The sequence below is a fragment of the Excalfactoria chinensis genome, chromosome 7, assembly GCF_039878825.1.
Source record: "Excalfactoria chinensis isolate bCotChi1 chromosome 7, bCotChi1.hap2, whole genome shotgun sequence".
NCBI classification, from domain to species: Eukaryota; Metazoa; Chordata; class Aves; order Galliformes; family Phasianidae; genus Excalfactoria; species Excalfactoria chinensis.
This window is the reverse complement of record NC_092831.1, coordinates 30,153,932-30,180,989: the sequence shown is the minus strand read 5'-3', so window position 1 is coordinate 30,180,989 and position 27,058 is coordinate 30,153,932. Positions and strand designations below refer to the sequence as shown.

General features: G+C 44.1%; 5 protein-coding genes across 12 annotated transcripts in view; 2 read left to right on the top strand and 3 right to left on the bottom strand.

Moving 5' to 3' along the window:
* The window catches only part of PMS1 (PMS1 homolog 1, mismatch repair system component), a 38,810-nt gene extending 31,426 nt beyond the window's left edge, over positions 1-7,384 (bottom strand). For 2 of the 3 annotated variants that reach the window (XM_072341155.1, XM_072341153.1), the window contains exons 1-4: positions 7,272-7,384; positions 4,810-4,963; positions 2,689-2,871; positions 539-641 (exon numbers count right to left, since the gene is read on the bottom strand). In XM_072341155.1, the coding sequence (XP_072197256.1) occupies positions 539-641; positions 2,689-2,871; positions 4,810-4,941 (418 nt within the window). In that variant the 5' untranslated portion in view covers positions 4,942-4,963; positions 7,272-7,384. Of the gene's footprint in view, positions 1-538; positions 642-2,688; positions 2,872-4,809; positions 4,964-6,951; positions 6,994-7,271 lie in introns of those variants that run through there. The other variant, XM_072341154.1, reaches the window with a different exon arrangement.
* Positions 7,111-12,262, top strand: ORMDL1 (ORMDL sphingolipid biosynthesis regulator 1). Of its 2 annotated transcripts, none has more exons than XM_072341164.1 (4): positions 7,111-7,429; positions 8,521-8,701; positions 10,492-10,643; positions 11,604-12,262. In XM_072341164.1, exons 2-4 carry the CDS (start codon positions 8,528-8,530, stop codon positions 11,737-11,739), a joined length of 462 nt encoding a protein of 153 aa, XP_072197265.1. In that variant the 5' UTR covers positions 7,111-7,429; positions 8,521-8,527; the 3' UTR covers positions 11,740-12,262. The 2 variants fall into 2 exon arrangements, with proteins under 2 accessions (XP_072197265.1, XP_072197266.1); XM_072341165.1 differs by having other exon boundaries at positions 7,228-7,429; positions 8,508-8,701.
* Positions 12,263-12,380: 118 nt separating this feature from the next.
* OSGEPL1 (O-sialoglycoprotein endopeptidase like 1) lies at positions 12,381-17,629 on the top strand. Of its 5 annotated transcripts, XM_072341162.1 has the most exons (9): positions 12,381-12,599; positions 12,756-12,999; positions 13,649-13,837; positions 13,945-14,036; positions 14,415-14,619; positions 14,696-14,844; positions 15,395-15,525; positions 15,666-15,737; positions 17,100-17,298. In XM_072341162.1, the coding sequence occupies exons 4-9, from the start codon at positions 14,025-14,027 to the stop codon at positions 17,188-17,190; spliced, it is 660 nt and encodes a 219-aa protein (XP_072197263.1). In that variant the 5' UTR covers positions 12,381-12,599; positions 12,756-12,999; positions 13,649-13,837; positions 13,945-14,024; the 3' UTR covers positions 17,191-17,298. The 5 variants fall into 5 exon arrangements, with proteins under 5 accessions (XP_072197263.1, XP_072197258.1, XP_072197259.1 ...); XM_072341157.1 differs by having other exon boundaries at positions 12,388-12,599; positions 13,649-14,036; positions 17,100-17,629; XM_072341158.1 differs by having other exon boundaries at positions 12,391-12,599; positions 12,767-12,999; positions 13,649-14,036.
* Positions 17,630-20,706: 3,077 nt separating this feature from the next.
* Positions 20,707-24,196, bottom strand: ASNSD1 (asparagine synthetase domain containing 1). The gene is made up of 3 exons (XM_072341156.1): positions 22,715-24,196; positions 21,989-22,170; positions 20,707-21,037 (listed from the first exon to the last, which is right to left on the bottom strand). Exons 1-3 carry the CDS (start codon positions 24,194-24,196, stop codon positions 20,788-20,790), a joined length of 1,914 nt encoding a protein of 637 aa, XP_072197257.1. The 3' UTR covers positions 20,707-20,787.
* ASDURF (ASNSD1 upstream open reading frame) lies at positions 24,152-26,322 on the bottom strand. Its single transcript, XM_072341163.1, has 4 exons — positions 26,186-26,322; positions 25,702-25,755; positions 25,088-25,163; positions 24,152-24,289 (listed from the first exon to the last, which is right to left on the bottom strand). The coding sequence occupies exons 1-4, from the start codon at positions 26,246-26,248 to the stop codon at positions 24,219-24,221; spliced, it is 264 nt and encodes an 87-aa protein (XP_072197264.1). The 5' UTR covers positions 26,249-26,322; the 3' UTR covers positions 24,152-24,218.
* Between the last annotated feature and the right edge of the window lie 736 nt (positions 26,323-27,058).

Here is a 27,058-nt window from a genome sequence, read left to right as displayed (position 1 = left end):
ACCGAGCTACCCCAAGCCCACACCAAGTCTGAACAGTGAGGCCACTTGTGAGGCGAGGGCAACCCCTTCATCTTTCACACACCTGAATGTCAAGAGCCACAACTTTACTGGGTTGGTTCAACAGCCAAGCTGCTTCCAGGTACTCCTTCATACAGGAGTAGGGCAACTCTTCCCCCTTTAAGAAAGGGTTCTGTTACATACAGAAACATCATCTTGACTCTGAACAAGTTTTCATGTACTGCCTGCGCCTGGACCTGCGGCAAGGAATTATTACAGCTTTTATTTTCACTCTGTCAGCTTGAAGAATAGAGTCAGGTAAGACAGAACTAGATTAAAATTACTATGTGAGGCAGCTTCTGAGATGTTATTTCTTATGCTAACAACACGTTCTTGGCTGACAAACATAAGGCAAGAGATTTTCACAGCTGCCAAGATTTCATGCTCAGCCTCTAATACAGAACAGGTATTTTGACATCAAACAGAGCCTCAGAGAAACAAAATCCTTGTCATAACACAACAGTAGAACACAATATCCTACCTTGACCCAGATGGGAAGGCTTTTGGGAAGTTATATGCCCACTACTATCCAAAACATACTGGGTGCTGATATCATCATCAGCTGTCTTCGTTGTGACCAAAACCTGTGAATAATAGTAGTAAAGACATGTTAATCAAGGATTCAAAAAGACCAGAATGAGCTCTAATAAGCTTGGCTATCACTCTTAACATTGTTCACTTTTAACATCATTCAGCCGCCGCAATGAAATGTAATTAGATTATAAAATCCTTCTCCTACAGGTGTTTCTTAGTCACGGAAAGCTTTCTGCATTAGCACTCATTTTTCCACCCATTTAGTTAAAAGCTACGCATTTCCATCACCACGCTACACAGTATAAGTCGTTCCTCATACCTACAACACATACTTCTATGTCTTCTACTCTCAACACAACTTAAACAGCTAAACCAACTGATAAACTTCTCATTTTCAACCTTCAAGAGAAGACATACTGTGACAACTTCTTAAATTCAGGTGACATTACACAAACCTAGTTACTATCAAAGTCTGTAATAACCTTCCACACCCAGCATATCTGGCAATCGTGAAGCCCTGTGTTTTGTAAACTGCTAAGGTAAGACACAGATCATCTTTAGCAAGACCAGTTACACTCCAGCAGTTCAATAAAGCTGCGGCTCTGTGAGTTAAGCTACCGATGTTTTGAACCAAGAGCCACCATGCTTAAAGCGCCCTGGAGACACGAAGGTTATTACTCCCACAGAGCTTCAGGATGTTTTGGTTTATTTTCGTTTCCTCATATGAATCACTCTGAATTCAGCCATGCCTCTGGAGAGAAAAACAGTAATTGATTAATTGGAAACAACAATGTTACCAGGCCTATGTACAGGCCGGTAGTAATGTATGTACCTCTTAACTGAAACTTCAGGGGCAGTTTGGGCAGGCAGAATGCAATTAAAGCCAGGAGTGTTTAATTAACGTAATTACTGATCCCCATATTAACGTAATACCTACTATAGTACTTAATAGACCAGTCAGACCAACTCCTGTATCTTATGAAACGCAACACAGGCTGATTAAATGCTCAGTACAGATGGCATCCTGCCCTGACAGCTCATCAGGACTACTGAGATCTATCATTATCCGCCAGCACGCCACCACTTCTGAAAGCCTTTTTGGAAATCTCCATCCAAATATACAACCCACTCCCGCTTAGTGCAACACGAACGTAGCCCAAGGTAGCAGGGAGTCTGGCTCTCTCACCCTCTAACACCTCTCTTGACCTCAAGAGCTGACAGTTGCCATCAGACACCGATCTCAGTATCTTCTTGCAGTATCTAATCCTTGGGAGACTGAAAAAGAAGTCCAAACTTGACCTCGTCTCAGCACAAAGACAGAGAAGCACAGAACAGGTAGATGCCGTGTGCTTCACAGTCTGAATATCTCTCAGATGGTTTTGAACCAACTTCCTTTTAGTCTACAAGTTATATCTTAAATATCAGTACACCGTCAGCGTCAGCCCTGTTAACACAAATATATGGATCAGACTTAGGCCAAGGAGGAGGTTCCTGTTTACTCATAAAGACAGCCGTTTGTGCAACTGCAGTCATATGCATGTCAAGGAACAACATGGACTGCAAGAAGATCCCATGACTGTTGATCATTTAGATAACATCGAGGCAGAAATCCTTACTAGAACTGCAGCTATGTGGGCCATCAGCGTCCTGAAGTGATATCTCCCGGCCACCATCTGCTGCTGCTTATTTCGAGTTAGCTGGATTCTAGTAGGAAACTCAGCCAAGCTCTTAGGCATTGTAACACTAAGGGGGCAAACCAGCATTCCAAGGAATCACGTATCTATACCCTGATATGACAGAAAAGGACAAGGAAACACTAAGCAAACTGTCTCTGATGGATATTTACTAAGGAAAACAAATGCAGCACTGGTATAACCAGTATGACGGTGCATAGGACTGACACTAACAGGACATCTATACTGCCTCCTAACCCTTATGATATGACTTAAGGGTGGGGAAAGGAGGCACAAACAAACCAGGCCGTCCCAAAAACAAGTTCCCAGAGGCTGCCAGAACAGTTTAAAGACTCTGCAATGATATTTTATGAAAACTTTCACAGACGTGCACAAATCACAACACCGAAGTCCAGCCACTCACCTCCGATACGCAACAAATAGATCCCAGGGCTTCCCCACGGAAACCGTACGTTGTCAACCTTTCGAGATCCTCAGAAGAGCTTATTTTTGAGGTGAAGTGTTTAATTGCCATAACAGGAACATCAGCAACCTTGATCCCATTGCCATTGTCTCTTACTTCTATTTTGTCAAACCCGTAATTCTCCTAAGTACAAAAAAAACAACAGTAATGAATTGCTAAAGTAGAGTAACATATTAAGGCACAAACAAAGCGACTGCAAGTACTGCTTCTCTTCCAATATTTCAGTATACGTGACTACTTGTCATTTCAATAAACAGCTGCATGAAACAGATAAAACTCCAACAACCCAGGTAATAAGGACAGATAAATGAAAGATGAACTTCAGCTTCTCTAACATCTCAAACTCACACACAGCCAACAAATGCTTTCTTCCGGCAACACTACAATCTGCACATAGAAGTGACATCCAAAACAAATAAATCACAAGCAGGATGAGAAAGAGGGTACAACTGCAGGATCGCTAACTAAACTTTCACAGCAGCCACGTGTGGCTCGCTACAGAGATTATGATCTGTCATACAGAAAAGGGTGCCTAGCGTGTGGTACATTGAGGCAATCACGTAACTGGTTTGCTTCCAAAAATGGTCTTGAATGTGTGGTTCCCATGTTTCCATAGCCCACTGATGCTGTGCAGAGCACACGAGGGGCCATCTGGAAGGATGACTGATTAAACAAACTCACCACGTTGCGCCACCTGGACACAGCCTGGCTGCAGTTAAGGAAAAAGTAACCTACTCCCTGCTGGGAAACAACACAGAAACTATGATAGAGCCAAACTGGGCATAAAATCATGTCAAGACATAGAATTATCCAGGTTGGAAAAGACCTCGAAGATCATCAAGTCCAAGCACAGCCTAACCATAGTACCCCAACTTTAACAACTCTCTGCTAAATCATATCCCTGAGCACCACATCCAAACGGCTCTTAAACACATCCAGGGATGGTGATTCAGCCAACATTAGCAAGATGAACAGATCATGAAAGGCAGGAAGACCTAGCAACACCAAGCATGTGGTTTTTGGTCTTAACTTTTCAGGGAACCAGATGGATCAGCTGTTTAGTTAAACTTCTCATCCTGAGCTAAACTTCCTCTGAGAGGGATGTAAGAATTAAAGCTTCTGCTTTACGCACTGAAAAAGAGAAGCAGAAACAAACACCTGCCCTTTACAACAGCCATTTAATATAACATAACAAACCTGCAGCTGAGATCCGTACTTCCTGAACCCCAAATTGTGCTCTAAATAGTAACAAAGGCTGTTGCTCATCTACTCTATTAAATTAGAACATGCAGGTGTAAATCGGACTTTAAAGATTATTCTCATCAATTCCTGTTGTCAGAGCTCAGTCAGGGAAATGGATAAGACTGACGCCCGTGTAGTCTCTTTACTCCCCAACAAACAATTATACTGCTGCATCAGCAGGTCCGAGCATACTTGAACCCAAACCCAGGACATCTCATCAAGAATCAAACCATGACTCCATAAGCTTACTGCACAGTCACGCTACCAGGATAGCTGACCCTGCTGCTAACAAAGCTGCATGTTTGTCTTCATAATAGCAACAGAGAGGAGGCTCAAATTAACAAACAGCTATCACATAATGCCCTGGCTACAGCTCAATTTTTAATCAAATGACTGGGTTTATAATGTAATGAAAGCAATATCACATTATCTAAAGCTATAGTACGAGCTCACGTGTTACCCTGTCTTGTGTAAAAGCTGACTGACACATGAGGCACCAACACTAAATAACATCACCCATCGGAGTTTGGTTGATCAAGTTAGCAAGGATACAAACCTGTCTAAGACTTCATGCTATACCTCGCCACTACAACAGCTTCTGAGAAATATCTCACCTGCAGATCAACTCCTGCATGCCTGTCTCCTGACATGCAGGGAACTGATTTTGTACTATTCCTGTATGAGGTTAAAATATATACTTATAAATTACATTAAGTTCACTCACACCCACAGCAATGATGGCCTGAAAAACACATTGGCAGAGGAACAACTTTCCCAGTCCCTATTTCGTACACAAGTGTACAAGGAGAAGGGCCTTACCAATCTAATGTCAATAGTTGTGGCACTGGCATCCAAGGAGTTTTCTATCAGCTCCTTCACCACGCTGACAACTGACGTAATCACTTGAGAACTTGAAAGGAGACGAACAGTTTCTGCTGACAGCTGCTTCATAGTGGAACTAGAATCAAAGAAGCTGCACAGAAAGACAGGAGAAATAGAATGGAAAAAACACATTACAAATACACATATCAAAACGTGAAATTTAACATAAAGGTTAAGGGGGGGACGTTTCAAAGACTCATCCTCACAGCACTTTCTATTTATGTTTTCCCTACTTTTGGAATTTCTAAGCTCAGCTCTGCTGCGTTCTGCATACAGTCACCAGCAGCCACAAATTCAAGACCCTTCAGCTGTGGAAGAAGGTAGGGCAGCACAGCAAAAAAAACATGCATTAAATGGCATTGTGACCTATTGGCAATGAGGAAAAAAAGCCAAGCCTTCTGCACTGTAACCTTACCGTTCTTACTAGACTTACTGCATGCCCTCAGGCGGGTCTCTTTATTCCTGTGTATTGAACATGAAAACAGAGGTGCCTCAAATTGTAGTAAGGCAACAGGGATGCTCCTCTCAATGGAAACACTTACAAAGGACTACGAAACTCCAGCTGCATTCCACAGGGTCACACTCTGCCATGAAGATGATAAGTAGATCTGCAAATTGTTGCAGATATTAAACACTGAGTATGTACAAAGTCCTAATTAACCAAACTCCAACTGAAGTCTTTGCTGATCCTTGCAGTAGTACACAAAGAACACAACCGTACTTTTTCATACATAAGAGAAAAGTGACAGAAAGAACATGACCAGCTCTTTGCATCTCAAGAATGGACTGAGCATTATACCGCCCTGACCCTCAAGGAACACCTTGCTTTTGTAACCCACAGCCCCCTACTGTGAGACTTGGAAGGCCATTATGTATACTGAACGGCAAACAAAGCCCACAATACCTCGGGCTCCTATTGCATCCCTTCAAGCAACCTGGCAGAGGACAGCCTGGCCGGTCCCGTGACTGTACAATCAGCAACCAGCCCGAGGCTACGAGCACGTGAGAAGGAATGGAGCAGACCCAGCCAGAACAGCAAGAAGGTGTGCAAGCAGAGCACTGCGGCCAGCCCCCAAAGCAGGACTAACCTGCAGGGTCTGCACCGCTGGCACAACAAGCAAACGGCATTTCTCTGCCTTGAGAGCCTTCTCTGAAGCACTACTCAACACAAAAGGCCCAGCAAATATATGGCTACGGGCAAAACAAGTCAACTCAGCCGGCAGTGTTTGAAGAGGAAGCGGAATGAGCACTTTTCTGAGAACAACTTAAGAACTTTTCTTCCTATACACAGTATCTACATTCCAAAGAGAACGTGCCCTGCAGATGTGGCAAGCTGATCTGACACTTCTGTTTTCTACCAGTCAAAGGAACACGGGAGGTGTGTTGCTGAATACAGGCCAGCATTAATCACTCGCACAACTTCCGCACGCATCCACAGGTCAGGCAGGGCTCCTGCACCAAGTGTTTGATGATTTATCGACGAGCACCAGCCTGGAGCTGAATATCTCCGTGAAAAGATGCTGACAAAGGGGAGGAAGGAGCTGAAAACAAAACCGCTGCAGATCACAGAGACAAATGCCCTATGAGCAATGCAGGGCTTAGGGAGAGGAAGCAGCTCTGAGTCTGTTCCTTGGTCCCAAACCTCACCGTCAGCGGGTGTGAGCAGCACACAGCCACACCTGCTGCCACCTGGGTACCACTTCTGGGGCTCGTCGTGTCGGAAACAGGCAAATAAACACAGAAGCACGCGTACACAGAGCTCAGGACACCCGTAGTAAGGAAGAATGAGGGCAAAACAAGGTGACGGACCTCTAGTTTTGTCCGGGTTTCTGGTGGGAAGCACCTCCTGTACTCGGTACGCACAGGAACGCATCCGAGCTCTGGTTATTTTTTGCCCCAAAGATGGTATTTCAGCTCCACACTTACAACCCTGTGCTGACCAGAGGCGGTACACCGAGCAGCAGGGCCGGCCCCGTCGCGCCTCTCCGGGCAGCTGCCTCCCCTCCCGAAGCCAGACAAGCCGCAGCACGCCTGCACACCCGGTCCCTGCAGCCGCTTTCCTTAACGGCCCGCACTCACGTTCATTTTCAGCTGCCCATGTCAGAGAAGAAGAAATCCCCGCAGCCATCCCACCCCCAGCCCGCCCCGCGCCCTTCCCGCCCTGGCGGTGCCCGCTGCAGGGCCCGCCCGCCCCGCGCTCCGCCCCGCGGCTCCAGGCCCGGGCCTAGGCCCAGCGGCGCGGGAAGCGACAGCTGCCCGTAGTCTGGGCAGCGCCCTCCTTTGCCTTTCACTTCTTGGCCTTCCCTTTCTCTTTCTCTTCCTCCTCCTTCTCCCCCCCTCCCCAGCTGACAGCCCAGCCGGCCCCGCTGCGCCCCTCACAGCCCCAAAGTCCCCCGTACCTGCGTGTCCCGCTGCCCCGTGGGCGGCCCGGGCCGGCTCCTCCCAGCGCGGAGCCCTGCCCACGGGGCGGCCGCCCGGCCCTACCTGAGCCCGCGCTTCTCCTCCTCGGCGGCCGCAGTCAGAGAGCGGCCGGCGGAGCTCCCGCAGCACCTGAAAGGTGGGGGCAGCGCCCGGGACGAGCGGGAGGGGCGCGGGCCGGCGGCTGTGGCGGCGGGCGGGTCCCGGGGCTGCTCTTCTGCCGTTGTGGTGCCGGCAGGGCGGCGAGAGGCGGCGAGACGGGGCGGGGCGGGCCGCGCTGCCCGGAGCCGTCTGTGCTGCGGGGCCGCCGTCCTGCGAGGACCGGAGATCGGGCTTTGCGGCTGTGTGCTGTCAGCACGTGAGAGGGGGATGCCGGGCTTGCTGTAGGCCTTCGTTTAAAAACCCACGGTGAGGTGGGACGGTGGGCTGTGAGATGCTTTCTGGTCATGCGCTGTTTGGCACCGCCGTGTCACCTCACCACCTATTCCACGCACACCAGGTAGCAGCACACGCTTCCTACCCTGTGGCCGTTGATACGGCCCTGTGAAGCAGCTGTTCTCTGGCAGTCCTGGGTGTGCAGGTGTGTTCGGACAGAGAGATACGTCTGTAGGGGGCCTTGAATGAGCACAGCCTGGTGTGGAAGTAGATAAGTTGGTTCCAGTTTCTGAAGCCAAATTACAGCCGGTTTTTGGCAGTAGGAAAGAAAAGACAGGAATGCAGTAGATGAAGAACGTGCTCAGCTGATTAAACAAGAGATGCTGAGGAAAAAATAGATTCCTTATATCAAAATATGGTACTGACTAACTATGAAACACTTTGCAACAAAGGGTGGTTATAATTGCCATTGCCACAGTTCAATTTTGGGTTCCTCACATCTATTTTTATATTGCTAATTACTATTAACATGCCTGCTACTCATTAGAGTGCATTACATTGTGGTGTTACAGATATGATGGTGCTCTGCAACACCAAACAAGTACCAGAAACAAACTTACTAAGAGAATAGAAAAGCCTATTTCTGCCCGTTAGTGTTACTGACAACTGATTCTGAAAGAAGTTCACAGTTCTCCATCCCAGTCCTGTAAAGGTTGATAAGCAGTCCTATGGCTCGTGCCTGTATGAAGTAGGACCTACTTATTTCAACCAGCCTCCTTCCTAATTTGCGAGCTTCATGTATTAGGTACCTCTATGATACAGTAGTCTTACTCCACAAACAGTTTTGTTCTGTAGGGCAAAAATGAACGTCGGAGTTGCCCACAGCGAGGTGAATCCAAACACGCGGGTGATGAACAGCCGTGGAATGTGGCTGACGTACGCGCTTGGAGTTGGCCTGCTCCACATCGTCCTGCTCAGCATTCCTTTCTTTAGTGTCCCTGTGGCATGGACTTTAACAAATGTGATTCACAACCTGGTGAGTACCCTGCCTTGGTGAAATAGGTGTTCACACATAGTTTTAAAAGCAAGTGAAAAGAAGAATAGCTGGGCTGTGTGGACACTGGCACCAAAACCATCTTCTGTACGTGGCTTAGCCACTGTTAAGTGGGTTGGCTCGTTTGGGGAGGAGTGATGGAGGATCACGTTGTATTTAAGCAGAACGGCTTTGAGGTATTTCTTATTTATTAATCCAGTAAATGTGATAAATAAAAGGAGTATTATCTATTAATGTTTCTTTGTAAATCTGTATCTCAAGACGTTCTATTTCAGTGCTTTGGATGATACTTCTCCTGGCATGGAAGTGTTTGTGTTCTTTTTCTTGCTTTGATTTCTAGTCAAACCAGACAAATTGTAGCTCTGAATGACTTCAGTGCAAAACTCTGTCACACTGTGCATGACATGGAAAAAAAACCTAAGCATGGTATTTGGGAAGACCTTGATGACACTGACCCAAGCCCTGAAACCATTTCTTGTTTAATGGATTGTGATATGAATTATGACTTCAGCTTCCAGAGGCTTTTGCATACAGAAGGCCTTGCAAATCTTTCTGCTGTAATCATTCTAACCATAAGAATTAATTAATATTTCTCAAATACCTCACTGAATTCGTGTAGGTTGTGATAATGACCACAGGGATGACAGCATGCACTAGCCATGTCGTTTTCTTGCAGAATGCAAAAGATGGATGTAAACTGTGCTTTGGATATTGGAGCATTTAAATGGCACTTTTTGTTTAAATTATTTATCCCGGAACGCAGAAAACTTTAAGCTGACATTAAAATTAATTGTAGTGGTTCTTTCTGCATGTATTGGTGCAAAATGAAATGTGGAGTAAGCTTTGGGATGTCCTGAAAGGGCCTTTTTGGTCATTTTAATTGAGGTGTTGGAAAAAGCATGAATGAGATAATTAATTAAGCAAATGAATTCTATGGTAGTAGACCTCTGGACCAGAGGCTGTTTCTAAGATACTTGCTCAGCTTTCACCTCCTTCATAAGAATCCAGAAAAATGAGATACTTCGTTTCTGGATAAAGCTTTCCATCTGTGTGTGAGATGGTGATCTTTGTGGGTGAATGCTGAAGACTTTGATATTTTTGGGTAGAGACTCTTGCTTGGAGTTGGCAAATAAGAGACAAATGATAGTTAAAATTGGAAGCTTTGCTCATTTGTTGAAACTGGACTCTCCTATCTGGAATTGACGGCCGCTAATTTATCTTTGAGAACTGCTATCCGTAGCATCTGTCCATCAAATAGTAACAAGGAACTCAACGTGGTTATGGAGATGGACAGATGGCATTCAACAGGTTGCTGGTATTCAGCTTCTAAGCACTTGAAGCTAGTGGGAGGTTGAGGAAGCTGTCGGAGGTTCTTGAAATATTGCCAGTATTCACCAGGGAGATTTCTACTTTGTGCAAACTCTGCCTCATAACTCAATTTCGTACCGTGTTGGGAAACAGAAACATAAATCATCAGCCCAGAACGTGCTGCAGTGCTGGTGTACATTCTGTTGACTCTGTGTGATCTTTGCCATCTAATGTAGAAGATGAAGCGTTGGGTTGTGGGTCACAGAGACTTTGGCTTTAATTCCCGATGTGCCACTGGCTCTTCTTTGCTCTCCTCTAATTTGTTATTTCAGGTGAGCAGCTCTTCTATCTGAGAGTTCATTTACTCTTTTTTTCTTTGTGTTGTTTGTCTGTTTGTTTTTTGCAAGGCATCGAATTGCATAACAGCTAAAAGTACACCAGCATATTCATTTGTTTTCCTCCAGGGAATGTATGTCTTCTTGCATGCAGTGAAGGGGACTCCTTTTGAAACACCCGATCAGGGGAAAGCAAGGCTCCTGACACACTGGGAACAACTGGATTATGGAGTACAATTTACATCTTCAAGAAAGTTCTTCACAATCTCTCCTATAATCCTGTGAGTTCTAGACTGTATTATGAATGAAGTCAGTGGTAAAACTGTGGCTTCAAAAGCCTCTTGTAAATGAGTTGCCATTTACTTTTGTCTTTTTTGGGCTTATCTCCATCCAAGATGGAGGGAGTACATATTCACAGCTGCACAGTCAACAGTCTTCAAGCAATTTTCAACACTAATTCATAGTACCAAGGTCGAAGTTTGTAAATAGTTATTAATGGAATGGCTTTTAAAGATTGGAAACCTTATAAGAAAACTTATCAACTCTTGAAGGTCTTTAAAAGACTGTGGAGTCATAACTATTGAAAAGCTAAGCTCAGAATCTCCTAGCGCACGTCCTTTGCTTTGCAATAGTTAGAGATCACAAGGTACGGAATGGGTAGAGAGGAATGCGGCAGTCCTCACCAAAGGGGACCCAAGGTATTGCCTTCTGTTGACACTAGTTATGTAAATAGACCCATTGGAAATTGTGCACCACCTGTCTCTGTTGACAAAAGTAGGGTTGCGTAACTGAAAGAAATCTGAGACGTGTTTAATATCCAGATCTAAAAAGTCATTCTGTTTTTCCTAAAAGGAAGTCATCTGCTTGCCTGTGAGAGGTCTTGCCTTTCTTCAGAGACAGTTTCCTGTAGGAATGCTGTGCTCATAACACTAGTACATAACTCTTCTCACTTCTGTAATGCCTAAGAGGCTGAATAAGTGTTTCCAGTTTGCTGCAGGGAAAACAACACGCTGCTGTGGCACTTCTGTGGGGTTGTTTTTTAGCACCTTGAAGATACTTAGTCTGTAATACTATTGCATAACACTGTAGAAGCTAAGAGGAGGTATTTAATACAAGGACATATCCACAGTTCGTGGTTAAAACATACCTGATCACTGAAGCATCTCTTTCCATCCCTGCTTTGTTGGTGTGTTTGTGGATACGGGTGCCAGCAGCTAAGCGTGCTCTCTTTTCTCCTGCAGGTACTTCCTGGCGAGTTTCTACACGAAGTACGATGCGACACACTTCATCTTCAACACCACCTCTCTTCTGACAGTGCTTATCCCCAAGCTGCCGCAGTTGCACGGCGTTCGAATCTTTGGCATCAATAAGTACTAGATGGAAGGTGCGATGCTGACTGATCCTGACGCAGATTCTGCTTCTCAGGCAAAGGAAATGAACAGTCTGCTGTGATCTAATTGTATTCAATGAGAGATGCTTTTACATCCGAGATACAATTACTATTTCCTCGTAGCGCTGTCTGGGTGCAAGTTGAGTTATTAAGATGCCTTCCAATGCTGAAAAGCAAATAGGAAACCTCTGGATAGGTTTCCTGAAGCAGCGGGCAGGCCCAGCTCTGCAGTGCAATCAGCACTAAGAGTAGATGTAGGTCTGGCTGAGGCAGGTAAGAGAGGTGTGAATAACTGATGAAATGGGGCTGGATGTTTCACCAGCACTCGGTCAGCCGTGATGCAAATGGTAACTTGCTGTATAAATCCAGCAGCCTCCATTCAGAGCACTGGCACTTCTTTGTAGGTGGGTGACAGTAGCTTGTTCCTGCTCTGGATTGCGAACGGGTGTGTTTGTTAATGCATTATACAAGATTGTCTCAGTAAATATGGTGAGAGTTGGTAAAAAGGGATGGAATGCTTCGTGCCTTGCAATTTCTGTCACAAAGACCGGACAAAGCCCATCGCTGCCTGCTCGGGGTTGCTCCATCCCGGCCATGGCCACCACAGAACGGCGGCAGCGTCACTTCCGGGCTCTGCCCCGCCCCGTAATGGCGGCCGGGGTCGGTGGGGGAGCTGGGCGGTAGAGGCGGTGGGGCTGCTGCCGTGCTCCGTTTGCAGGCGTCTAAACATCAAGTCTTGGGCAGCCAAGCAGCACAACGAACAGCCGGAGGAATCGATGCGAAGCGTCCCCTTCCTCGGGGCTGCGGGAAGGGCGGTAGGCGGGGCAGAGCCCGAAGGCAACCTCAGGTAAAGCACAGACATGGGACCCCAACGCCTGCGAGAACAACGTGAGTCTCCGTTGAGCTCTTGAAAAGCGTGGGGTCCCACCTCTAAATCAGCAAAATGATATTAAATCCGTAATAGCGTGTATTCGGAATGAATCTGTACTGACCAGCTGTGCAGCTCCTTTGCAGACATCACCCCGAGACCAGCTGCCGCCCATGAGCAGCGCGGCCAGGCGGCTCCTGCAGCCGGTGATGCACGGCCGGGCTGCGTGGCTGAGCTGCGGCTCCAGGCGCTGTGCGGGACCCCCGAGGCTCGTGCTGGGCATCGAAACGAGCTGCGATGATACGGGGGCGGCTGTGCTGGACGAGACGGGCAGGGTGCTGGGAGAAGCGCTGCACAGCCAGAAGGAGATCCACCTGAAGTAAGCACATACAGCTCAAACACCTGCAGGGACAGTGACCCCACCACCTTCCTGTGCAGCCTTGTGCCACAGCCTCACCGCTCCTGACAATAAGCACTTCCTAAGAGCCAGCCTGAACCCCCCCAACACAACTTAAGGCCATTATCTCTCACATCAAGACCCATCTTTCTTAATCCCCAGCTCACTCTGCAAGGCTGTGGAAAGAAATGCTGCACATTGAGTACGTTTTGTCTTCTTGTGCTTGTTTCTTCCCAGAAAAACACATTAATTCTTTATCCAGTTTGGCTTGACTTTATGTTAGTCCTACTAAAACAACCAAAAATCAGAAATTGGCATTGGTTGCTACATGCATCAGCTGCCAAGCGGAGGGCTGTGTTAAGTTTCAACCCTTGCTTTGGAACGGCCCGCCTGCAGGTAGATTTAAAAGGAACACATATCAAGAAGGGAGAAGTTAGTTCTGTCCTGATACCCCAGTGATCATTATTATTCAGTACACAGAAATGGTTCATGTCATTTAGCCTAAACAAGGCATTCGAAAACATCCTAAAGAAACAAGCAGGGTGTAACAAGGTTACGAGATGCTAAAAAATCTCTTGTTGTGATGGTGTTATGAAACACAAACATATTACAATGACTTGTTTCTAACTAGAGCAGGTGGAATAATTCCTCACGTAGCACAGCAGCTTCACAGAGAAAACATCCAGCAAGTAGCAGAGGAAGCACTCGGCGCCAGTGGAGTTCCTGTAAGTGAACTTGCTGCTATTGCAACTACAGTGAAGCCAGGACTCGCGCTGAGCCTGGAGGTGGGACTGCAGTACAGCTTACAGCTGGCAGACAGGTACCAGAAGCCTTTCATACCCATACATCACATGGAGGCTCACGCGCTTACCATCAGACTGACAGAGCAAGTGGAATTTCCCTTCTTGGTTCTTTTACTCTCCGGAGGTCATTGCATCTTGGCAGTAGCACGAGGAGTTTCAGATTTCCTTCTGCTCGGACAGACCATCGATATAGCACCGGGTGACATGCTGGATAAGGTAATATTTCAATGCACACGTGAATCTACTTGTTTTCCTTCTGTTGCAGTTAAGCTACTTAATCATAGTATTAGCATGAACCTGAGTATAGCAATGTAATGTGATAAGAGATTTACATTATGTTTTCTTTTGTCTATTTTGAAATACCATAAACTTAAGATGCAAGAGGCTATTAGACATTTATGCACTTCGGCAGTTCCAGTATTCAATAGCTTATTAGTTGTGTTTTTAGCAAACACGTAACATAACCAAAGCCAGTTACGGAAGGTTTGATGACAGCTATTTAAACAATTAGTTTCTGGCTGTAGCAAAGAAATCCGCTACTGACCGCAAGAGAACTTAATCGAGTTCTCTATTTTGAGTCTGTTTTCTCCTTAGGTAGCGAGAAGGCTCTCTTTAGTAAAGCACCCGGAGTGCCACGGCATGGCTGGGGGGAAGGCAATAGAGCACCTGGCTCAAAATGGAGACGGGCACCAGTACACGTTCAGACTTCCCATGCAGCAGTATCGGAACTGTGATTTTTCTTTTTCTGGACTTCAGAACCTTGTCAACAAAGCCATTTTTCAGAAAGAAAAAGAAGAAGGTATTCGTAAAGTCACATACAAACCAGCTCCGTGAGCTGTACTGAGGAAAACCCATCTGATCACACCTTTTTATAGGTATTCAAGAAGGTGAAATCCTGTCTTGTGTTAAGGACATCGCTGCTGCTGTACAGCACGTAGTGGCTGCTCATATTATCCAGAGGACGCACCGAGCCATGCTTTTCTGCATAAAAAACAGCATATTATTACCCAAATCTGCAACTCTGGTGGGTAGACATGAGTTTGGTGTTATTGTTGCTTTCTATATTTTAAAGTAACACTATCCAGGATGCCGATTTCCCCCATGACAGAATTAATCATACTGATGGATAAGGAATATGTCAGTGTGTGTTCAACTCAGCTAAAATACTAGGATTAAAATAATATTAATCTGAGGCATTTATATCACCTCTTTCATTGTCTGTTTTTAAGCTAGAAGGACATTTTCATGCTAACTAACCTGACCTTTCCTTACAGCTCATGTCACACAGTGTGATCTAGGGCTGCCCGAGACCTGACAGCTGTTATACTTACAGCATGCTTTCACTCGGGAATTGATTTTAGCCATACTACACTCACATTCTTTCCTGATAGGTTTAAATCTTCACAAATAACATCATGTTGAAATACATTTTCTAATTGCAGTCTTCAAAACGTGATCTGCTAAATTGTTGCTCTTTAGACAGGATGCTCATAGAGTTTGACTTGCAAGGCCTTTCTTTTGAGTTAATGCCTTTTCTCTTATTTTTTTCTTTCTCTACTTCAAACTGCTATCAGGTTGTATCGGGAGGAGTTGCAAGTAATCAGTATATCAGAAAAGGCCTGCAGACTCTGGCTCATGCAAATGGTTTTGCTTTTCTGTCACCTCCTCCAAGACTGTGCACTGACAATGGTGTTATGATCGCATGGTAAGCGCTGTTATCCTTTGTGTGTTTCTGTTACATTCTTTAAAAGTCATCAGAATTGGGCATTTGTATATATGGTGACTAAACCATATATTTATGTACTCAGACAGTTGTGACACACATAGAATTGCTTCCTTACTTAGGAATGGCATTGAAAGGCTGCGTGCAGGATGTGGTATTCTATATAGTACAGATGGCATCCGCTACGAACCAAAGTAAGTGACTCAATTCATTCACAGCCTGTTTCTTCATTTATTCACTGCACTCATTGAAAGTGCAACTACAGACTAGCAGAAAGTGATGAGGAATGTCTCTAGGGGGCACACAGGCTTTAAAAGATACCATCGCTTCCTTTCCTGTGTAGTTAAGTCATCCTCTTCCAGTACTGGAGGGAAGCTTCTTATTAGGAGGGAGACCAACTTTGCACACTACCTGTTAGTGACATGATAAAGGGGAATGGTTTTAAACTAAAAGAAAAGTAGATTAGATATTAAGAGGCAATTCTTTACTCAGGAGGGTGATGAGTCACTGGACTAGTTCCCAGAGGCTATGAATAAATGGCCCTTTTCTGGAGATGTTCAAGGCCAGATTGTACAGGGCCCTGGGCAGCCTGACCTGGAGCCTCATTTTATGGCTGGCAACTCTGTCCACAGGTAGGAACTAGATGATCTCTGAGGTCCCTTCCAACACAAACCATGCTACGCTTCTATAATCTTCAGCATTTAGGTTTGCTTTGGCTTAGATATTTCAATTACCATACATCATAAAGTTTTATGTATTTACCTATTACCGCAGTAGTGTGGAAACAGGAGCAAGTTAAACAGCACACTCTCCCTAACTTGTTAGTTACTGCAGTCATAAACCTAAATGCTCTGAGTCAGACTGTGTTTTCATAACCATAGAAAGTTTTGTGCTAGCTTCCAGCCAAGACCTTTAAGTTCATCTGGCTCCAACCCCCTGCTGTAAGCATGGTCATCTCCCTCTAGACCAGGTTGCTCACAGCCCCATCCAGCCTGACCTTGAACTCTTCCAAGGAGGAAGCATCCACAACTCCTCTGGGCAGCCTGTTTCAGCATCTCACTGCCCTCACCGTGCATAATGTCTTTCTAATATCTAGCCTAAACTCTTCCAGTTTAAAGCCAATTCTACTCTTCCTGTCATTACCTGCCCTTATAATAAGTCCCTCACCAGCTTTCCTGTAGCCCCCCCTGCCCTTTAGGCACTGCAATGCTGCTGTTAGGTCCTCCCATTAAAACCTTCTCCAGGCTGAAGAGCCCAGCTCTCTAGGCCTGTCCCTGTAGAGACAGCGCTCTGCTCATCATCAATTAGTTTTAAATTACGTAACAAGGCATGACATGAGTGAGTTTTTAATGACTTGTTAAATATGGCTTGTTTTATGGATTTAAATAGACCTTGGGCTTAGGGCTGGACAAAATGCTAGGAATCCTTTTGCATTTTCAGTATGTTATTAGTACCAAAGGCTTGTGGATCTGCACATCTGATTAAGAGGGGAGTTGCACTGTACCATAGCAATCATGTTACTTACCTTTTAACATATGGATCATGTTATTTTCTAGAGCTCCCCTTGGAATTGATATTTCAAAAAGAGTTGAAGAGGATTCCATCAAAGTGCCAAGACTGAGGAAGATACAATGGTCAGCACGTTAAGTAGTAAACACATACAATAAACAGCTTCAGATTGTTCAGTGTAACAGCATTCAGACTGTTTTCGTGTACTTGACTTCATGTGGCTAACAAGTGTTGAATTAAAACCCAACAGAGAAATGAATACACATCCATGTGGTAGCTGTGCCAATACAACTGAATTTCAACAGCACCTACTCTGCCTTTGCTAGTGCAAGAAAATGATTCCTACTCACAGAAATTAACACCTGGGGTTAAATGGCTAACAATACTTTTCTAGTTAAACAAGTAACAGTTTAAAGTAAGGAACAGTAAAAATGGGCTGTTAAGATCACACTTCTGGTTTTTGATGTGAATCATGTGTTATTTGACCTTACCTTCTGACAATCGGTAATAGACTGCCTTATTGACTGCATAGGTTTTAACTGGATTAAATGCCTGTCTTAATTATGGCTCACAAATCACCCGATCCACAATGCATTTATTTAGAATGGCCTCAATTTAGGCACAAATCAAAATGCATTACATAACTTTATAAAACTAATGGTCACTTCTGCTTCAAGATGGAAAAAACAGACTAAATGAAGATTCCGAAAGAGATGTACACCAAGTCGATGAAATCCTAGCCAAAACGAGAGACAAAAAGCATCCATGGAAGTCAGAACAACTGCAAGAAAATAAGCCTCCAGTACTAGCTGAAAAGGATAAGCAGAAACCTTTATTGCCATTGGTAATGCAGCATCACTGTTGCTCAGTACATCTCTCCAGGAGGTGGTAACAAGCAGACTAATGGAAGAGGCTGTGTAGGCAATCAGCTCAGCAGTAACTTTGAATCACAACACTCCATACAGTAAATACCTTTCTGAAAAGCCATTTCTGGTACCATGGAGATTATCTTCTTGAACTTGGGGCCTGGCAACCATGCATTTATTGTGTGCTGGACTGAAACAGCAGTCACACCTTGTGTGTCTCCTGCAAACATACTAGGTTGCTACATACTTGATCTAAAGAAAACACAAAACAAAACAACAAAATAACAAACAAAACCAAAAGCACACGAACCACATGGGAAAAAAAAGACTATACAATGTATCATTTACTAGCAATTGCACAAGGCTTATCCATGTTTTGGGAACAGACAGTGAAGCTGAAGAGGAATGACAGACATACTGAAAACAAGAGAACATAGAGAAATGGAAGGTCTAGCAATGTATTCCTTCGCACCTCCAAGTAAGGACAGCTAATGGAAGAGGTTCCTCAATCACTGAGTTCACCTGAATACACCTCACACTTGCACTAAATATTCAGGCCAGATTAAAAGTAGTGCAACTTTTGTATCAGTGTACGCTGAAGGAAACCGACAAGTGCTGGGCTATTTCACACCAAAACATCTGGAGGGTTTAGACAGCAAAACACACCAGCCATCATTTATCAGAAGTCCAAAAAGTTTCTTATTCTTAGAAGGGCACACCTGGATCTAACAATACTAGCAATGATGCTGCCACGTAACGTACTTCTTTCTTGAGCCCACCCAGCAGTTCGGTGGGAAGCCCTACAAAGTAGCCTTCTGTCTCAGCTTGAAGCCAGACAATGTGGGGACATGGTAAAGTCGTGCAGCTCACTGTTGTCACAGCAAACAAGGCACAAACATTTTCCTGTGCTGCCATTTGACCACTAGGTTGCCTTACCAGCTTGTTCAGCTTTACGTAACACTTTTGCCAGGCCTGAGTATCCCTCGAGAACATCCTCCAGTATTTACAACACAATACTTTGAGATGTTATTAATGAAAACTGAAAATTACTTAAACAACTTTCTCAGCAGTATTTGCAAGAAACCACTATATTTCCTAAGGACAAGATAGAAACACAAACATTCCAGCAGGTTCCTCAGTTAGAGAGTACAAACTCAGTAAGTATTAAACAGTTATTATTTCACCCCTTATGGAAACATATTTAGCCAAGAAACTGCAAGTAATAGTGACAAGCATACTTTAAGGAATAACGAATAACTTAATAAAAATGTTTATAAGAAACTAGTTAAACTGACAACCAAAATGCTAGAACCTAATTGCACGGTGTTAAGTGATAGTGCAACAATGACAGCAGAGCAGCAACATCTCAGGCTGCAGCAATTGAGGATTTGCTCAAACCCAACAGCAATAGACAAAGAAATAAAGGAAGGAAACTGCTTGCTTACCTTCAGAAGACCTCCGGTACGAAAGGATCTCCAGCAAGATGCTCTCACTGCCACTGCCAGCTCTTAAATGAGGTCTGGGAAGGGGTGGACCTCAGCTCCACCCTTCCCATGCACTGCTTATACCTGAGCTCCCCAGGGTTGATCCTGCCTTCCAATCAGGTGCTCCATCACTGCTTTAGGCCACGACTTGACAAATACTTGTAGTTTCTTCTAAGCTTAATACATAAAACTACTTCAAACCCTTCCAAAATAGCTCATGTCTGTCTGTATTTCTAAAAATTAGAAGACTTATTTGTCAAAAGAAACTTATCTTCCTGGTAGAAAAAGCACAACTTTTTCCTAGGAATCCTAGTAAGGCACAACTTAACTTCTGTAACACAACTGGAGTTAACAAATAAAGCTGACATTCAGTCAGATTAATAGTCCTTTGGCCTAATCTCTACCTGCTTCAGAACCAGGTGATGGAATAAATCTTGCCAGTTATAAAAGGTGATGTGCAAGGAAGTCATTTTCCCTCAGAGCGCCAGGAAACTGCCCATGCTGTGAAGTATTCGAAAATTGAAGCTCTTGAAACAATTCTCTGCAGTCCCCAATTTCTGCGACATTTCATTTCCACCATTACATCAGATTGTCTGTAAAAGCAGCTATATAGTGCTTTGCACAATACTAGGTTTTATGCTGGCCTGAATACTTCTATTTCAACCCTCTGATAACACCCGGATACAAAGCCCAGGTGATTTTTGTTGTTTTAAGCTAGAACGTCTGCTTTCATTTGAGGATCTCCCCTGAACTACACAAAGAATGCCTTGTAGCTATAGAAGCAGCAGAGCTCAAGCTGGAACGAGAAGCAAGGTGTCAGGGAAACAGTGAAGGATGAAGAAAATAATGCAGATACGATACCAGAAATCCACTGGGAGCAGAGGGAGCCTCAGTCCTGAGGCCACCAACCAGCCCAGCCACACTGTACACCCCTCAGTAGCTGAGGCAAGGGCAGCCTGTTTCTCAAATAACAAATGGTGAAGTGCCATGCATAGAGGGAAGCTTAGAGGCAGTGTGGCCCAGGACCCTCAGCTCTCAGTGGCTCTAGCAATCCAGGTTAGCTCCTCACCACATTCTCCCTTCTAAAACCATAACCCAACAGACTGCAGGATTCACTAGGCACTTAGCTGAGGAAGAGGGAAAGGAAATACCAGCCTATGACTATCTATTCCACACAGACCAGTATTCCCTTCTCCCCCAAGGACGCATTCATAATGTGTCCAGCACAAGCACTAATCCACATATATTATTCTGATTACTACAACCAAACCCAAGTCAATAAAACAAACAAACCAAGCCAAATGTTTAAAAAAAAAAAATCCCAAGGATTTACTGAATTCACATATAGGATAACTAGTATCTTAAGACATAGCTTTCCAACTCATCTACTGCAATAACTTCAGTCTGCTGCATGTGTGGTAAGCTTTTTCATTGTTGCTCTCCAGTTTTGCAATCCGAGATCCAAACTGCACAGCCCTTTTTGGCAAAATGCTTGCAGCTTCAAGGCCAAGTTCCTTGGCTCCAAGGCGCAGAATCAGTTTCTCACCAATTCCTCGAGGTAAAGTCAAGTCCGCTTTTTCTGAGATGGGCAGAGAATTGAGGAATGAAACCACATCTTCATCCATAAAAGGAAACCTGAAGACAGCAGGAAAAACAGACGTGCCTTAAGCATTAGCTCCATGCTACTGAGGGAACTCTCTAAAGCAGCTGTGTTGTCTGAGAGGGTAGGTAGAACATACTGCAATTGAACTCAGAAGCCCAGAAGTTTCCAGTTTCTCAAGTAACACTCCAAGATAACTTTACAGGGTTTAAAGAAAACAAACAAAAATGCTGTATAAAGCCACACCATAACTTGGAAACAATAAAAATCACAAAAAAGATGCCCACAGCCACCTGAATATCAGGCACTCACACCTATTCACAAGCACAATTACTGCCTGCCCACCACTGCAAATAATTCTTGCCGAAATATAAATGTTTGATTAAGAACATTCCTGGAAATACACTGTTGGGCACAAAGATCACATTAAAAAACCTTACACGCACTGGAGCAGCCTCTGCTATTAGACAGCAACTAAGGGGATTTGTTTTACAAGTCAGTGAGCAGTAGTAAGGAAAAAGTAAAATCAAAAACCCAATTCTTGAAGTAGTCTAACTTAACGACCTGAAAATGAATGGAATATCGATCACGCTTTGATTGCATGGGCAGGAATACACACCGTTTATGCTAATGCATCACAGCCTCTCCAAGGCAGCGTTAAGAAACTCTCCATCTCCAGTCAGTCCCCAACTTACCACAACAGAACACCACAATTCTGAGAAGACCACTGCACTTAAAGCAATAAAACCCACTTGATTGTGCTTTCTCCAACATCTGTTGCTGCTTTTTAAAACATCCAGATGGAAACACAATGTTCATGTTGCTACATTTCCATCAGTATCTTTGCCGTGGTACTACAGATTAACACCCACGGAACAGAATTCAGACACAAAAATGTGCTAACAAGATTCAAGTAAAGCTTTTTCTCAGACCGATTAAAGCAGAACCTAACCAGTAAAGCCAGTTTTGATTCATGTTAGTATTACCTGGCTTCTTTCCCGTGATCACCAATAATCCTGTCGTCTCTACCAAGATTTCTAGAAGAAATGCGACCTAACTCCATTTCAAGTTCCTTATTCAGACCTTCTGGGCCACATTTCTTGAAGCAAACACGGTGCCGGGAATAGCCAGCGAGCTGCTCGTCTGCTCCAATGCCTGTAAGCACAACCTTAGAAAAAGAGAACAAAAGAAATCCTTCTTAATATTTAGGGAGGCTCGTAATACATAACTGATCTTAGAGCTACATACATGAAAACAAGATACAAGAAGGAAAGAATTACTCTTTGCAGCTTGAACAGTCATTCAATCAGCTGTAATTACAAAGATAGCAAGCAGTCACCTTTTGTCATTATTAATAGCTACTTAGCCACATAAAATAGTGTGCCTGAAGAATACACCAAGTTTATTGATTTGTTCAATTGGATTAATAGCACTTGTCCACTACTGAGTTCAGACACTGAGAATGATAGGTGCTGACTTTTTTCATAGTCACTTCAGCTTAATCAAGCTCACTGAAAACCCACTGACGCAATGAAAGAACTGAATGCAGGTTTAAACTCCAGAACAACACAGTCTATCAGTACTGTATTCTGCCATTGAATTTCAGAAAGCTTGTGAATATTGAAGAGCCCTGCTAATTTCCAAAACAGAGCTGCTTTTACATTCACAGATTAAGACAGAATATATGAAACAATTTAAGAAACAATCAGTACCTTTGCAGGACTTTTATATGGCTTCATTTCTCCTTTCTTATTAATATGACCCTGTCCTCTGGAAGCAAACCAGATAGCACAGCCAATACTATCATCCAAAACCGTATCCAGAGGATAAATTAAGTGATGAATGAATCGCCTTCTCATTTCTTTCAGTTCCTTTAGGGTGACATTAATTTCCACAAAGTTCCAGGTTCTTGCAGGGTTAAGGGCTTCCAGTTCTTTCAGCCCTGCCCTACCAGTAACTCTGTCAGGAACGTCAAAGCAAGATAAATCATCACCAGTTTTAGCATTGAGATCTTCAAGATTTTCTTGACCATAATGCAAATTCAGCTGCATTTCCTGCCTGACACAGTTTTTAGTGGCGCCTGTTCGCTTAGTAGGCTCTTTTGTCATGAAAGCTACATTGAGAAGATCAATTGGCTCCTCCAAAGGAATGTGTCGATCAGCAAGGGCTGCAATAACCATAGAGTCAACACCACCAGAAAAGAGCACTGCAACATGAGCCTTCCTGGGACAAACACCCTCCACTTCTCTTGTTCCCTGATCTTCACCTCTGAACAGTAATAAAACTCGTTTCCTCACTGCTTCGTCTAAAACATCAATAAACTGATGGACCAGTATTTTCTTGCGTTCCTCTGCAAGATATCCCTCTAAAGTTTGTATGGAAACCGTGTGGCTAGCGTCGCTGCTATCAGTGCTTGCATGTTCAACTGAGGCTACAGAAATGGTTCTGTTTAAGGGGGTTACCGGTGCGCTGAGACACATCTTGGACTCATTCATCTTAACGGTGATGTGATTTGGTAAGTCTTTAGAAACCTGACCCAGAATATCAATGAATATTTCTTCTTCAGTTTTCTCAGTGCAACTGTACTTCCACGGAAACAACGTTAAAGACAAGGATTTAGTTGTCGCGTAGTCTTTCAGATCCATCTTGAAAATTCCAGATGCTGGGACTTCTTGACATTGGTGACAAGATTCTGAATTCACACTCACAGATGAGAGACAGAAAACGCTATCATTCACATTACCCAACTGCCAAAGCAAACTACGACGACCAAAATAATCTCTACCAAACCATAAGCTGTGTCCAGATGCTTGATAATAAATAAAAGACCACGGACCCCGGAGCGATGAGAAGAGCAATAAAATATCAGCTTCACTACTGCACAGTCCAAGATGATGAAACATAACTTCAGTGTCGTTCTGTGAATCTCCTACATGTACTCCGTTAAAAATTTCTCCATTCCAAAGGAAAACATTGTTATTGACATCTTCCAGAGGCTGAGGAGTCATCAGTCCCCTCAGATGAAGCACGTGGCCAGAGAAAAGACACTCATACGATGGCTCACACACAGTCTTTATCAACTGTTGGCTGCTGTCTGGTCCTCTTCTTCTAAGAAGATGGTGCAGATCCTCATTAAAGTGATCATAAATAGTACGCTGGCCAGATAAAGCAACAACACAACAAATACCACACATGGCGACTGGGAATTCAGATAGACTATTTCTTGACTTTATTCTTCTCCGAGTTTTCCAATTCTTGATGTTCTTTCTTTAATTGATCTAATGTATCTGCACGATAAAAAAACAACACAAGAGAAATGACTAAGTGAATTTAGATCTACGAAATGTGTGTCATTAGTTACTTGTTGATTTAAAGACAGGAAAACAAAACTAGGAAACAGACATGCTACAGTATTGATCTAATACAAACATACCACAGTCTAATTATCATCAATTATACATAAAGATCTTTTCCCCCTCAAGGAAGTTCACACTGCAAGTTTAATAACGTAAAGGAAAGGCCAATTATTGCCTACATCATCGGCACAATTTATATATCTGTAATAAGAAAAATGAATAGACAATGTGTCAACACATTAAACTCCAGTCAAAAAAGATACAGGCAACTGTTCATACCAGAAAGAAATTTTATATTTCACATTTAATTCTAACACCTTTTCTTCAATTAACGTATGTCTTATTCTTCCATTTCTCTATCTTGTTAATCCCACAAATTCATTCTCTCAACCACCTAAAGATTTATAGCTTCACTTCCAGTTTCGTAAGAGTTAATAATTAAAAAACAGAAGGAGGAGAACTGAGCACACAGAGCTTCCCAAAGGGCACTAAGAAAAGCGACTCCTCCGTGGAAGGACTCCCTCCTGCATCTTCAGCACACACTGTTTTACCACACATGCAAATCAAGTGGAAAGCACATTAATTCAACACAGAAAAGCAGGCACAACTGAAGTCCACTTGGTATCTAACATGCAATTGCCAGCACTGTACTAGAACTTGGAAATCCTCAACAGCTACAAAGACAGCTTTTAAACAGTTCAACTATTACCTTTTGCCTGGCAAACTTACTTTTGCATTGAGACAGTGTTTCTGTTCGGTCTACAAGGAAGAATATGTTGCTATTGGGTTGCTGCTTATAAACTTTCTGTAAAATAAACACAACGCCACATTAAGTAACATACACAGGCAACCACACTGCAGCAGAAACTCATCAGAGTCCACTGACATACCCTTCCCTTTTATGTCAGAAAGATATCTTCTGCTCTGCCATGAGCAACGTCCTCATGTCACACCGAGACATTTCAGGATCAGCCCACAACCATTCCGCATTTTTCTCCTTTCTTCATACTTAGAGGACCATATTTTGTTTTACATCATATACACGTGAAAATAAAGAAGCTTTTAATATAATCTGACCCACTCAAACATCATAACATAAATTTGTGCTAAGCAAAAAGTAAAGCCTTGCGACAGCTTACTGTTACACTGCACAAGTGTAAATAAACCCTCAAGTGATACAGTTGATTGTGACACCAGACAGAAGACCACTTATACATTAAAATCTTTAGCATAACTATTGAAGATAATGTACTCATACTGCAATTTTGTTTGTCCTCTTGCCTCTATATAAACTCATCTGATGCTAAAATGAAGTAAGCAAAAGAAAACCCTTCAATACTTACCCTGTTCTTCTTTAAATTCGAAAGCTCATCAACTACAACCTTCTGTTCCTTAATCTGAAAGAGAAAAGACACATACCAGTATAATCGTCAACAACAGACTACTGTGTGGCAACCCTGGAGATTAAATCCAGCCACTAATAACAAAGAGCAATAGGGGACCCTTCAAAAAAGCTGAAATACGGAGCAACACACAGTGCTTTCTGGAAGCACAGAACACACGGCTTGCTCTGCTCCTCCCTTCAGCCCCCTAGGAGCAGCTGGAAATTCCCACAGGGCTGTAGCAGCCAAACTGAAGTGAACACATAAAAACGCTGCTTTAGCAACAGCAGCAACAGCACACTGGGACAGACAACAACGCAGCGCCATCTTGTGACGCAAGTAAAGCCAGGCATTGCAGCCGTGCAGCTAATAAGCTGTGTCGTGCTGATGGGGTTACTCTCTTTAGAGAGACACGGAGCAGCACCTCAAGCCCTGCAGGACTCACCCTCCGACTCAGCTCCTCCTTACGGCCCAGCTCGGCGCACTCCTCCTCCTCCCGCCGCGACATCACCCCGCTAACAGGTCCGGCCGAGCCCGTCGCACAGCAACATACGCACAACGACTGCGCCTCCTGGGGCGGCACTTCCGGCTGGTTACTGCGCAGGCGCCGCTAACACAGCTGCAGTGACTGCGCATGCGTGTAGAAGAATATAGCCGTTAGCGGGTCGGGCGTTGCAGCCGTTAGGCGCGTAGGTTTGAAATGGAGTTGAGACCACAGTGGCTGTGGGAGCAATGGGAGCAATGGGAACGGTTTCCTTTGGTACTGACTGCCTTGTGGGCGCATCTTTAACAGTATTTTGGTACATGGAGACTGGAACACTAGTCCAGTGTTTGTTCCAATTCGTTGCTTGGTTTGTGAGGGCTCAGCAGGCAGGCTTTTTGGGCTGAAGGATGCAAAATGGGCCTCAGAGCATGAGGGAAGGAAGCTGAAAAACAGCAGTGTGTGTTCTTGAAGTTGATGTGGAAACACAATCAGTGAGATGAGATGACTCCATCTGGGTGTTTCAAAGCACACTGAGATGGTAGGACTAAAAGGAGTCAGTGCTGACATCATGAGCAGAACAAGAACGCTTCACGTCCAGCCTGTGTAGCCCTCAGTGAAGGAAGCAGACTGCTGCAAAGCCAGGGAATGGAAGGGCATGGAGATACAGTGCAGTGGCCAACTTGCTATTTCTTCATGCACAAGTGAAACTGGTAAGTGTACAGTAAGATTCTCAGATGCTATGATGGGTTGTAGCAGTTGGAAGCGTAAGAGTTATCTGGCATAGGAAATGCCATGTGGATGGTGTGGCAGGACTTAAGAATGCAGAAGTGTTTT